Source organism: Plectropomus leopardus, chromosome 24, assembly GCF_026936395.1.
Source record: "Plectropomus leopardus strain MGB_pleo_1.0 chromosome 24, ASM2693639v1, whole genome shotgun sequence".
Taxonomy (NCBI): Eukaryota; Metazoa; Chordata; class Actinopteri; order Perciformes; family Serranidae; genus Plectropomus; species Plectropomus leopardus.
In genome coordinates this window covers 7,814,812-7,829,501 of record NC_142199.1, presented here as the reverse complement: position 1 = coordinate 7,829,501, position 14,690 = coordinate 7,814,812, and the positions used below count along the sequence as shown (strand labels likewise).

The following is a 14,690-nucleotide window of genomic DNA, read 5'->3' as shown; positions in this document are numbered from 1 at the left end:
ACAGACACGGATCAATGGTCTTCAGGGAGCCTTTGCACTTTGCAACAGAGGACCTTTACACGTGTGCATGCAGCATGCTCATGCATACAAACACATTTAACACAATTAAAAATTATTTACTTCTTTCAATTCGGCCTAAACTTTTTAGGATTTTGCTGATTTTCTTTTGGATATTTAGAAATTGGTCCAATAAAGATTGAAATATCAGTGCAATCTGGGACCATACTGTATATGAACACTAAAAAAACAACAGCCATATGTGGTACCTAATTGCTGATTCTCAGCCTCCACTCTTCTGTGAGGACTTTCCACAAGATTTGGGAACATGGCTGCAGGAATTTTCTCCCATTCAGTCACAAACAGGCTGGGACGGTCAGCATTATGATATGGCTTGCAGTCGGCGTTCCAGTTTACCTTAAAGGTGTAAAGTCAGGACCCCGTGTAGGCCCAGCCTGCACACTTTTGTGTAGTGTTTGTGTAGTTTTAACTTCAGGTTTTACAAACTTTATGCCACCAATGACCCTGTGTGATCATATCATATCCCTCTTCCCACAAATAACAGAAAGAATCACTATGAGACTAATATCCCTTTTTTATTAAAATCCTTGCACGCTGATAGAACAGCTGCAACCCGGGTTGACGTGCACACATGCTTCAGCACACGAGCATATGCACACACTCGCAAAAGTGTGCGCGCAAACACATGCATGTTTAAAGTCGCACACAGGTACACAAACACGCAGGCAAAGAAGTGCGAGGTGGGAGCCGACAGCCGCTGCACCTGGTGAGATCCAAGTGAAAGTGAGAAGCATAAAAAAAAGCTGAACGCTCAGGTCTGTTGATCTATTTTTACCGCAGAGCAGGGGGCAGAGGGAGAGAGAGCTTCCTGCATTATGCATGGCCCTGTAGAGCAGCAGTGGTTTTTACACTGCACTCTCTCACCGGGCTTCCAGGTGTCTGTGCTGTCTGTCAAACCAGCAGAATATAGGAGAGCCAGGTGCTCTCACACGGTGCTCTGGTTGATCTTTCTCATAGCACAAGACCACCGGCCCATCCAGCTGCTCGCTCTCTCCCAGAACACAAGAGCTCGCCTGTAGTTTCAGTCAAATGTGCCTCTGAAGTGTAAGAGCATTCAGGAGCTGGAGGGGGGAATATGTACTGATACACACACACACACACACACACACACACACACACACACACACACACACACACACACACACACACACACACACACACACACACACACACACACACACATTATACATTGCCCCAGTCGGAATGGGAAAGCATTTTTTATTCTTGAGCGTCTGTGGTGACATTGAGTGGCAACTCATGAATTGAGTTCACAGCTACTACAGTTTCAGATTTAGCTCAGAGAATATTCCTGTAAGGAAATAAACAGTGTATTATTCATGTATTCTCTTAGAAAATAACATAATTATAGGTTGTAAAAGTTGATTTGTTCATTTTTTGTCTATGAGGCTGCACTCAGACTGCAAACAAAAAAAGATTTTGTCTTAAATTAGATCTCTATCTGCGCTGTTATTTGCAAGTGATCAGATTTGTGCATCCAGGCATCACCGATCTATCTGCATGGGTTGCTGTAGTAACATTGCAGTTGTCATGCAGTGTGTTTACATGATGTCAGAAAAAGTGAAATGTGGCTCAAGGACAGTAGTCCAATTAAACGGCCCAAATGTAGCTTAACAGTGCATGCAAACATACTGAGTAATTATGTAGCCACACTGATGACGCAGCTCTGCAATGCAGAAGCAGGAGAAATGGAGATCTATCATTTTAGTCTTTAAACAACCACCCTATCAAGTTATTTATTTCAGTTCATTTTAGTGCCTGCTCATGAAATGAAGCTTTAGCAAAAGTTCAGCCCAGAAGGCTATACATTTGCATACTTAGGCCTGTAAAGCATTTCTCAAACCATTTGCCATTCTCTCATTGCACACAAGCTCATAAATTGCTACTGTAATTTTTGGGGGGTGTCATGTAATACAAAGCAGGTGGACCCAAATGCAGGAGACTGCACACAGCTCAAACAGATCTCTACTCCAGGCAATCTGAACATCACACAACCAAAACAAGGATCAAACAAGAGCTAAACTGAAAACCAGGACTTAAACACAAACTGGTCTGACGAGGTGATGAAGTGCAGCTGGAGAAGTGTGGAGGAGCTCAAGGTGAGGAGAATAAGGAGATGAGGCAGAGGAGCAAGCAGGGAGCTGATTGACTGGTAGAAACTGGGGAGCTGGAGGGACTAACGAGGCTGATGCAAGACAGGTGTGACAGAAAACAGGTGGGAAAAAGACAAAAGCAGGCAGAACTAAGGACAGGGAAACCACAGGGGTAAGTGAGAACAGGTGATAGGACTAGTGAGGGACAGCTGAAACTAATCAGGGTGGGGCAGACAAACACTAAGGTGAGAAAACACACTAAGATAGGAAGTAAAATTAAACATGACACACGATGAGTGAATCTACATAATAAGACAGAAAAAAATGAAACAAGGAAAAACAGAAACCCTGCATTATGACACTTAAGGAGAATAAAACAGAATGAAATAGGAAACATGGCACAACAAACTGCAACACCTAGACATTAAAATCCTCATAATGAGTGCTGGAATGTAACTATTTACTTCAGTACTGTACTTAAGTATGAATTGTGGGGTACTTGTACTGTACTTGAGTTTATTTTTATATTGTTTTTTTTATGTTATTTTTCTTCATGAGTCCTCTGAAATAAAAAAGACAATTTTTTTGTCTTTTTGTTTTTTTTAGAAGTCAACATTAAGCACTCAACAACAAACATATTTTCCCTTTTTCTTCCCCCTGTAGAATTTGGAAAATAACTTTAACAGAATACTGTCATTGGATTTGGTTTGGGAACAGGCTATCTGAGACTTTGTAAAGGGGATTGGGTTGCTGCTGGGCATCACAAAGAGGGAGACTAATGAAAGCTTGATGAGGATGCTTCTCTGAATCCACCAGCATGATTAGGCTTTAATTACCGAGGGCCACCTCGACATATTCCCTATAATTGGAAATACCTAAGCACTTGGCTGCTCATGGCATGAAACCAAAGAATCCATGGTTCACAACCCTTCGTGGGACAAGCCTGGTTCTCATTTCAGATGAACTCCACTGTGTGTGGGCGATGCAACAGGAGATTTCGAGGCGTTTCAGATTGAAGCTTGTCTTTATGCAGATTAGTTGCTAAGTAGTTGTATGTAATCTTAGTAAGAGTTAGTGACAGAGTGCGCTGACAGTCTAAGCAAGGAGATACTGTGAGGGAGGCTTTAAACTTGTAGCTCTGCATCCCGGTATGCTGGCATCTCCACGTTGCCAGATGTGACAATAACATCCCTATATGGCTGCCAAACGCCTACAAGACACCCACAGGCATTGGCAGCTCCCTTGGTGAAATCTTGTGTTGCACAACCACATGAAAAAAAAAGGGGCCTTATGTTCTGCCGGTGAAGTGAATCACTGCCTCGCCTGAAGAATTGGTCTTTCTTTCATTACAGTTGCTTCAATTCATCGCCGTCACACCATTTATATCCCCCTTCAATGGTGAGAGCTACAGCTGAATCATTGTATATAAAACAAAGACAGCATTTCTGAAATGTGCTCAGGTGTTGAAGCGGTGAATAGACAGTTGACGATTCAAGGGCAAGCTGATCAGCCTGCAGCATGCTCAAAAACGAGGCTGTATGTTTGAAAAGTCGAGAAAAAAAAGTCCTGTGGCCGGAATTTTGGTTACCTTTAAATGTTTAATTTTGATTTTTAAAGCTGAATTTCAACTGTAGAAAAAATAATCTCTATGGACCTTAATTTGTTGCTTTTAATTAAACTTGATTAACTTGAATTTAGCTTTTTGATACACACAGATATCACAACATTCAAGCATTCCCGTGGAAATAAAGAGCTGTCACCCCTGCATGGAATAAATAGCATGTACACATATTAAGGTCAAGCATACAAGCTTGAATGTGAATGCTATACATGCATGTTTAGAATAGCGTAACAAGATAATATCATGGGATGTTTTAATCCTATTGTCCTACAAGCTTTACAGAGATGCTATCACTTGATGCAGATTAATGGAAACAACAGAGGAGGATGGGGTGACTGAACACATGTAACCAAGCATTCAACAGCCGTGTTTATCAACTCAGCTTTTCTATTATTCAGATTATTCTGCTTGGGATCCCCGGTGTAATTAGGCGGATAACAAATCCACCTCCTTCCACAGTGCATCTGTGAATTCGTTCTATCATATTCACCAGCTGTCAAGTGCCATTAGAAAAGAGGAAAATGTGAAATGTGTGCATGTCTTAACTTTCATTTTTCAGTCCTAAGTGTGTGGTCCGACTTGGTTTGGAGATATAGCTTTTCACACCAAATGTGAAGCAATTTTTTCATACAAAGTCATTTCAAAAACGTGATGCAAATATATATGCATGCAAGTTGAAATGTTTTAACTTCAAATCTCAATAATGGAATGAGTGATTTCACTGGAGTTGTGGTGCTAAAAAGTCTACAGATTTACCTCTCTTTTCCAATGTTAATCCAAGGGAAAAAGTCAAAGCCAAATGGCACCTGGAAGCTGCAGTTACATGGATTGGCCACTCTTCAAATTGACTTCAAAATCCACTGCACTTGCTATAAAAAAAGAAAAAAGATTGCCTTCAGATATAGTCTACATGCATGATGCAGAATTTGTGAATACGCGTGTTAACCTTTATGAATATGTGCTGATGCAAATGTGCTCCTGTCCCTGCTGAAAGACATTAAGACCATTTATTTCTGCTGTGAACTCACATACAACCTCATTTCCATCACACGGAGTGGGAATGACGATCGAAAAGCGCTCATGGGACGCGCGACCTTTATTGAAAAATGACTCCATCGTTCCTAATTTCATAATGTGTCTGTGGGATTGACGCAGTAGGTGTAGTTAGGTAGATAATATGGGGCTGTCTGTAATTACAGATAAAAGAACATTAAGTTCGACAGATACATGTAAGCTTCTTGATGAGGGTGCCCATTTCAATTAGGGAGCATTAAATGAAACAAAAAACCTTATGGGAGTTTCTCACTGCCAGACCCAAGGAGAATTAATACACTGCATAGGGCCATTTACCAGGGAGTAATTACTCCCTAATTAGCCATTAGTTATTCGATTACCCTTTTATCAGCTAGTCATGGTCAAAAGGCAGGAATAGCGGATAAGTCATCACCTTGGTTGGTAACAGAAGTAATTAACATGCCGTAGCTCCCTCGGAGGGAGACAACGAGGGAGTGCATTCAGGCAAAGTGAAGGCATTCTGGCCCGCTTCCTGCGTTTGATCAAAAGAAGCGATAAATCAGAGGCTTTTTTTAATTCATCCAAGGGTGGGTTGCTGCAAATAGCAGAAAAAAGGGAGGGTGTAAATTAATTTTCCTGCCCACTTTTACCCAGTTGATTTAACTCTGAAATATACAGGAAACCTAAACCAGACAGTGGTTTAAAGTTGTCTGGTCAGTGAGAATAAAAGCGGAAAGGGTACGTGAATGTACTCCGGGCGCTCATTGTTAGCAAACTGAATGGCTCTCTGATTGACACTTGATAAGAAATCAGAAAATATTCTGTGAGTAGATGTGCGATTAGGTGCATATTGTTGCCATTGACAGACCAGCCAAGAAACCATGAATACTCCATGCCAAACTGCTTCTACCATTTATTACACATAATTACATTCTTAAATAAAAACGATTCACCGAACAGTTCCTTGCATAGAGATATTACAATACCAATTTAAAAAAGGAATTATGAAACAAACCAGTAACAAAAATAAATCTTTCTCATTTTTCCATAATAAAGAACATTATCGTACCCATACATCATAATATACAAATGATAAATTTGAAACACTTTGTACAGAGAAAGAAAAGGAGAAAGACAACGAAGGAAAAAAGGTGGAGAAGGGGGCAGGGGGGGTGGAGGGGGAGTCGGACAGAGGAGAGGAGTTGAAAGGGATCATATCTGAGAAAATGGAAGAGGGAGGAGGGTGGGGGCGATGAGGGAATGCTGGTAGAAAAAGGGGGTTCGTTTGATTTGAAATTCAGACCTGGTGGAAACAGAGGTGGTGTCACACATAGTAATGTGTGTCCCCCCCCACCCACCCTCTGCCAAGAGCAGGAGCTGCAGTCTGGATCTCTGACTCTCACAAGGTGGCATGAAAATCGGTGAAAAACACACAAGGAGAACGGAGAGAGAGTGTGTGTTTGTGAGTACGTTCAGAGGTGTGTGTGATTCGGGATGTGCATGTATGTTATTGTATGATTGCGTGTTCAGGGAGTGTCTGCATGCATTTGTATTTGTATGTCTGCAAATGTGTGTGAATCCATGTATGCACGAGTGTGTACACTTGTGCTAAAAAAAACAGCTACTGTACAGACTTTGTGATCAGTGTTTCAGGGTGAGAGAGTGTAGTGTACAAGCGGACAGAAAAACATCAGATATGCAAGTGATTTTTCCCCAAAAAATTCAGAGTGCAAATACAAACAGACGAAGAACACACAGGCACAGCAGAATTGACAATCATTCATTAAGATGACACAGAACTGAACCGCATCCTCCGAGACAACATGAAACGACCTTTTTCCAGAAAACACATTCACATTTGAAATCTTTGAGCTTGAGAAAGTCCAATTTCTTTTTCTTTAATTGTCTTGTAATTTGAATATTTCCATGTCTCGGCTCCATAAAGTCTCAATGAACATTAAAAACACATTCAGTGTTTCACTCCTAAATTCTCAGCTTTCTATGATTGGTACAGAACATGAACAACAACAAAAAAACACTCTCGACATTCCCACACATTCATAACCATTCAGTTTAACAGGAGAGTGACCTGTTAAAATACTAAAACACACAAGAAGAGCTGCCATTGGTGATACAATTTTAACCCATTGGTTAAACTGCTATTCCTATCGCCTTACAGAGCAGGAAAACCTTAAACCTGCTTTGACATTCCCATCTTAACTGGATATTTTAACATCTTCTACCAACCAAATCTTGATGTTTCAGTCCGTATCTATGACTTTTATTCATGCTGTGAAAGAATGGTAGCACTGATAGTGTTGGAGCTGCAACCTGGATGGCCGGTGAGAATTTTTGGTCTTCTTGGAAAAAATTCCAGCAGTTAAAACTTGTACCAGTTGGTTCATTAGGGACTACTCATTGTCAAAGGCCCAACATTCTGAAGCCCTGCTCTATAACAACTGGATCAAAATCCAAATTTCTCCAACAGTCCGTTATCCCCAAAAACACTCGCCATTTGCTCAAAAGTCCCATTTCTCTGAAAATACACACTCCCTGCGGTGTGCAAACCAATTGGTAGACAAAATGTTCAAATTGTGGATTACATTTCTGTCAACCATGGATACGTTACGTTTGTACATTATTTTGTCTTGCTGAAACTTCACATTTCTCCACAATGTCGTGGTAAAGGTGTGGTTACGTTTAAGCTCAAAAACCACTTGGTTATGGTTGGGAAAAGATCGTGTTTTGGCTGAAAACATATATGTTTGGTGGTGCTGGAAAAGCAGGGACAGGCAGTGAAATCTCCCAGGTTTGGTGGCTTGAATGCTACTGGGCAATGCCTAAGGGTCGCTTAAAACACCCGCTGAGAAATGCTGTGCTAGTGGGTAAAAACACCCAGGATCTGTGGCCCAAACACCGCTGAGAAATGCTGCGAATGGTTGGTAAAACCAACAGGGATCAGTGCTCTAAGGTCGCTGAAAAACGCCACAAAGGGTTGGTAAAAACACTCTGGATACCTGGCTCAAAGGCTACTGAGAAATGCCATTAAGGGTAAGTAATGACACCTGGAAACAGTGGCTGAAGCGCCATTAAAAAATGCTGTGAGGGGTCGGTAAAAACACTCAGGATCGCCTAGAAGGGTCAATAAACACTCAGGATCAGCGGCTCAAATGCTGTTGGAAAATGCTGTGAAGGGTTGGTAAAAACACTTGGGATTGGTGGCTCAGATGTCACCAAGAAACGCTACAAAGGGTTGGCAAAAACACCTGAGACTGGTGACTCAAATGCCTCCCTTGCCAAACACTCGGGATTGATGGCTCAAACGACACTGGGAAACATAGCTGGAAAACACCTCAAAAGGTCAGTAAAATCAGTTGTGACTGGTGTCTTAAACGCCACTAAGAAATGTTGTGAGGATTTGGTAAAAACACCCAGGTTAAGAGGTTCAAATGCTGCTGGGAAACTGAGAGTAATGGGAAATGCGATTTCAGAGCAATGGGGCATTTTTCGGACTAATGAGGCTTCAAAATATTAGGCCAATGGAACAAAGTCTTGGCACCTTCTATTGTGGTCACTCCCTCCTGCCTTTGCAAGCAAAGGCCCGTCACTTGGATGTTCAGCATAAAAGGGAGCCGGGCTTATTTGCACGTTTAGACAGAGAGTGCAATATTTATGCGAAGCAAGAGCTTCTAATTCCAGGGCCGCAGACAGATCATGTCTAGATATGATTGAGCTGGGCTGCGTTCATACCCTGAAATTGAAATGCGCCTCTGGTATACAGAGTAAAATCAATTTACTGCCTCCCTCGCCAAAAGCAGACTGCTGTGCGCTTCAAAAGTATTAAAAGTCTTGTAAAATAAAGAATAAACACCTTGACATGGTTGTTCCCAATCACGTTCGTAAGAATCCTGACAATCTACTTTCGTCCAAGCTGCCTGTTTGATTTGTGTGCGCTTGAGTTGTGTCATCCAAAATTCATTTCTATTTGTGGATTAACGACAAAGATTTTATGCCTGTTGTGTTGAGCAGGAGTCAGATCACCAAGGACAAATGGTAATTCCAGTTTTCTAGGAGTCTATGTATGTGTCTGGTGTGTGGGTTTCACTCCGCTGCAGTTTCATGAGCTGATGGGGCAGTTATCATTTGCTGACTGAGCAGATATGTTCCTCCACTAACCCATTTCAGCCACCCACTGGAACTCTGCACTCGTGACCTCCCCGCCGGTCCAGTACGACCACTAAAATGTCAAAAGCTACCAGCCGTGACTAGCTAGTTATTTCTAATGCGAAAAAGAGAGACTACAAACACAAATGGTGTTCTGGTATGATCTTACCAAGTGTTTTCATGGGCCCAGCAACATGTACAGACTTACAACAGATACATTCACATTGATTTGCTCTAAAGAGAGCCACCCAATTGATTGAATTCGTCTTCCTACGAGTCCTTCCGTGTCCAGCAATCTGCATTCAGACATACGTGCGGTCAGGAAGTCAGCAGGAATGTTCTCGGATATGCATAGGGCCCGATTAGGAGAGCTGTTGAATGCTGCTTTTCTCTGAAATGGAGTCTGAGAGCTGCTAAATTGGAAGAGTTCTGCAAGGGTGGTGTGAACAGGACAAAAACTCTCCTGAACCCAGTGACTTATCGGGTGCCAATCACTCTCAAAGGCCAAAGAGATCATTTCAGGCATCCACAGTAGACACTTTGTTTTTGGCTGCATCAATTTCCAATGTGTTCTTCAAAATGGTCTTTTTAATTGTCTGCTTTGAACAAATAGGAGAATTTTTTCTTAAAAACAATATAGCCTTTATCATACATAGTGATCTTGTTTGCGTTCGGTGTGCTATCGCAGTCAGCTAGCTGCTTCGACTTGTGCATGTGGCTGTACGCACTTTGACGTGAAAGCCAGCGTTTGGTGAGTCCCAAATTGTCTCCCAGTTCAAGATGGTGGGCATTTTTTTTTTCTTTTTTACAAAAAAAGTTCGAGTCCATTGTGCAACAGTTCCTGACAACTCGCAAGAGCTGAGATCCTGGAGAGGGAAAGCACTCTGAGGAGCATCTCTAGAGACGCTCGGTTTCAGATGACATTCTCGGAGATGAACAGTCTTTCCCAGAGTAGATTAGTTAGCCTCATCCAGTGGTGACGCTCAATGGATGGTGTTCATAAAGCAAGCCAGTCCTCTGGATGACCTCAATCAGTCTTCACAGCACATCAGTGCAACACACTCCCATCCTCAAGTCTTGGAGAAATCCAATCTAATGCTCCGTTCAAACAAGTGCTCCGATGCCATCGAACCAGAAGGATTTATAAATGGGTCCAGTTGGCAGAAGTGACAGAGGTCAGATGAAAACTTGACAAATTATTATCTGTCCTATATAGAAGATAATAAACCCTTTGGCGATTTGTAAAGGCTGTGGCAGGTTTGAGGGGGAGAAAGCCAGCTTTCTTGCTTGCTAACCCTGTGAGATGATGCCGTTTAGCTACTAACTGTTCTCAGCTCGAGGTACGTTCTAACAAGAGGAAATCTTGAATATACAAAAACAGCAGTTCTGCTGTTGGCACGCTGAAATGACTGTACAACTGGTCCAGTTTGGCGTCGGCGAGCCCACTGGTGCACGGCTTCATGAACAGAGCTGACATTTCGGGAGCGTTCCACTGAGGGACGATGGCAAAGACTGCAAGGACGACTACAACAAAGAGCTGCCAACTACAGGCACGTGGTCCACCATTCATCGCGTGACATCCCCTCTGAGACACATACGGAGGGTGGGATGGAGCGTCTGTATCATCCATGCGACAACACCGGGAGACATTTGTGAGGTGACGACGTGTCACTGTGGAATCATGGACCAACTGGTTGAACACAGATTGACAGAGCCACTTCGGATCCGTCTGCCTGTCTGTGTTTCAGTCTGTAGTCAGCGTCCCTGTGTGGTGCCTCTCTCTCCAGTCCAGAATGGCAAATCTGGTGTTTTTTGAGTCCATCTCGTCTAACATCCATGGTGTTATTTCTCTGCAGATGATTCTCCTTCTCCTTCTCCCACTCCGCCTCCATCCCCTTCCCCTCTCCTCCACTCCCGCTGACCTCTCTCAGATCCCTCAGATGTGCCTCTTCATGTGTAGCGCCAAGTGATCCGACCGAGAGAAACACCTGCAACCAAAGAGAGGGAAACAGAGAACAGCTTGTTAGCTTGTTACCAATGCAGGGGGAAGAAGTTTGTTTTGTCGATTGAGCTAAATGTTGCTGTTAGCTAGTGAGCGCTGAGCCACTAATGCACACGCAATTAGTATATGTGTAACTAATTCATAATCAGCATTTTCAGCAGCACTCCTAATGACTTCAGCTGCGCCATGAATAACTAGAGAGCCCGCAGATGGATCTGTTGAAACAGTGTGGAGGGGGGGAGGGAGAAAAAAAGCAGCACGCAAAACATGTGCTGTAAAACGTTAGCTAAATTAGATGAATCGAAGCCTCTCATCTGAAATCAGGCTTGCAGGATTGCGAGAGCTTTGCTGCACGGTGAAAACTGCTCTGGAAGTGCAATGGCCTAATTTCTTTTCTGCGAGGGTTTTTAAAAATGTTTGATTATTTCAACCTGATTGCCACAAATTGACATAATGTCTGCTTTCAGCTGGCGTTTTGTTTATTCCATGCATGCTTACATGAAAAAAAAGCAACAACCACTGTAGGAGACCTAGTTTTTCATCGCTGGTACCAGACTCACAATATTTTCATGTTGCAAGCTTGCTGAACTAATACTACAGCTCCCTTCCCCAGAGGAGTGCTGTTCATAAGGCAAGAAGTGTTGCTTTCTTTTAGGTAATTGGGAGCTGTATGTTCTGGTGATTAGTGTGTTTAGAAATATTTGAGATGGAGACTTGTTTTAGAGTTGACTAAAGTGGTTCTGTTTAATGATGTTTGAGAAAAAAAAGAAGTAAGACACAACAAAATTGCTCCCAAGTTAGTGCATTTCTAAATGCTCTGAATTTTCTGATAAACTGAAAGTAAGTGCAGAACCTCTCATTGTAAAGTCCGAGTGTTAAAGAGTAACTTTGGTAGTTTTCAACTTGGACTCTATTTTCCCATGTTTTATTTTGAATTCACCAGCTAGATGTAAAAATACATTGGTTCTATACATGTTAAAAATATTGTTTATTTAAATGGAATCTGATGGATTTGGCAATGGTGTTTGCAGGGCTGTTTCTGGTTAAACAAAACTGATCAAAAAAACAAAAATTACTCTGTCACACAATTGACTGTATCTGTAGGGATCCTTTCCATAATCTTTTAAGATACATAATCACCTGTGCCTGTCAGTGGCAAAAACAAGCACTTCTTGTGGACGTATATCGACAGTCCACAAATTAGAGATCTCAACAGGCCGAAAAAATAACAGCATGGAACCAAACCACCCAGTGTAAGTTGAAGCCCGAACCCAGACTGCCCGAGATCATGACATAAAATACTGAGCCTGAGCCCCTCCCTAAAAGCGCAAGTTGTCTTCTAATACCGGGGACACACTGGCTGTGTGGCAGTGCAAGCCACATGTGTCTGCAGTGGAGCCATGACCAGCTCAGTGGATCACTGACAGAGAGGCTAACTTCTCCGGCTGTGATGAGGGACAGAGAGCTCGCACGAGCTCGACTGCTCCGTCTCCTTCTTTCCCTGCCTGCAGGGGGAGGAGGAGAGAGGGCGGTGCTGTCTGGTGCTGAAACGGGAAATATCAATCAAGCGTTAATTAATGAATAATATCTGAAATAAATGTTGGATTTACGTTAAAAAAAATAACAATTAAATGAATAATGCAAAGAGTGCTCACTTTTTAATATATTTTTAAAAGTATTTATTTAAAAAAATTAATTGATTTAGTAATTAAATACATTTCTCCATAGCCTGAGCCCTCCCTGACCCAGCCAATCACAATTTCAGCCTGAACCCAGTCAGACCTGTCAGGATTTTTGGGCCCCCTCTGGCTCAGATTGGGATTGAGAACTCAGGCACAAATGTTGCTAGTGGTTGCATTGCACCGCGTTTCACGGCTTCTGGTGAAACCAAACACCAAAGTTGCCCCTTGAGGCCAAAATAAAGAAAAACACTGCAGGTCAAACAACAGGCAGAATAAGTCCTAAATTTACATTTTTTCAAATGGACATCTGTTTGTACTCCTTACAAGCAATTTGGCAATCATAAAAGTAACATTGAAAATGTGTAAAAGCACTCCTTAATCTACCCTGGTGAACTATAAAACATTTAAACATCAAGCCCCACTGCGGGAGTCAGACTCCCTTTCACAGCTCTGCAACTGTTGATTCTTTTTTGGACACCAGTTTCAGATTGGCTCTTTCCACTGAGACAGAGGCAACTGTCTAAGATGTCTAGATGAATCAGTGTTTGGCCAAGAGGGGGAGTTACACTGTGATGAGCCACCAGTCATCTGTCTTACTGTCACACCTGCACGTATATCTGTGTGTGTGTCACTGTTCCCTGCAGTACACGAGTGCGTGCACGCTGACAGACACATGTGAGAATAATGAACGGCTCAGGAGACATGCAGGGGTGTTTATGTGTGTGTGCGCTATTGAGAGAGTGTGTGTGCTCGGCGAGACAGATGGTAAAGTATGAGTCACGACTCGGGGGCACGACACCAGCTGGCACACCGTGGGTCTGTCTCCTCCTCCCCTCATCCCCCCATCCTCAATCTTCCACCCCGTCTTCTCTGTCTCCCCTGTTTCCCCTCTTTCTTCATCTCAGCAGGGTGTATGTGTGTGTGTGTGTGTGTCAGGCTGGAGGGGTTGGGCGCCTTGTGACACATGACAGAGGTGGGCCCGAATTAGGGATGTGCCTGCAGGGGGGGTCTGGTGGTGGTGGTGGAGGGGGAGGTGGGAAATCAGGGATGAGAAGGGGGAGATACTGTATTTACAGTCTGTCCAGCTGAGACCTGATTAAGTTGACACCGCCTGGCCCTCTGCTCCCTCACACACATGCACAGATGACCGAGACACACACTCTTTCACACACATTAAGGCAAAGTACCCCAGGTGAAGAGTGAGTTCCCATTGTGGTTTTATAATGACGCTATACATGATTCAAGAGGTCATATATCAATAATGTGCTGTATTGTATCTGTCAAAGAAGCTACACATCCATGGACACATGCAGTAGATTTTTCGTGAATTTTCAGCTGGCAAAAACTGCATACTCTCTATGTGGCAAAAAATACAAATGAAATCAAATAAAAAATAAATAAAAAATAAAACACAATAATTATTTTCATGGAGATTTTGTTAGATGAAAAACCTTCCAAAAAGCCTCTTTTTATCATGAGGTGTTTGATTCAGGGGCACTGATGAATTAATAAACTTGCAAAATGTCTAGAGTATCAATGATATGACCACAAATAGACACACAATGACTCCAAAGAGAGAAAGAAATGACCAAAACAGAAACCAAATGTCTCCCAAGAGACACAAAATGATTGCAAAGAGACACCAAAATGACAAAAAAAGACAACAAATAGAGAGAAAACAACCAAAAAAAAGACACAAAATGGCTAAAAAGAGACACAAAACAACAACAATTAAAACAAACCAACAACAAAAAAAGAGGCAAAACCACCACAAAGACTGTATGATTTGCTCCTATGTGGGGAAGGTGGTGGGGTCTTTTGCATGTCTGTGCCCAGGGGCCCACTGTAAACTAATACACATGTTTAGGAGGCGTGTTTGCCAAATTAGGTGTCTATAGAGTATTTACACCCAAATATAAAGAAAGAGTTTTCACACAGATACTATGGTTTCTTGAGAATATGATCACTATGTGTTTTTTGTTAAGAACAAGTACTCAATATCGATTTTGCAGTGTAAT

The 14,690-nt window shown here is 42.4% G+C and overlaps 1 protein-coding gene across 1 annotated transcript in view; it reads right to left on the bottom strand.

Annotated features, from left to right (window-relative positions):
* Positions 1 to 5,724: 5,724 nt before the first annotated feature.
* Positions 5,725 to 14,690, bottom strand: part of LOC121963037 (Krueppel-like factor 7) — a 50,706-nt gene continuing 41,740 nt past the window's right edge. Inside the window, exon 4 of the mRNA XM_042513406.2 lies at positions 5,725 to 10,976. Coding sequence (XP_042369340.1) covers positions 10,925 to 10,976 — 52 coding nt within the window. The 3' untranslated portion in view covers positions 5,725 to 10,924. The remainder of the gene's footprint in view (positions 10,977 to 14,690) is intronic.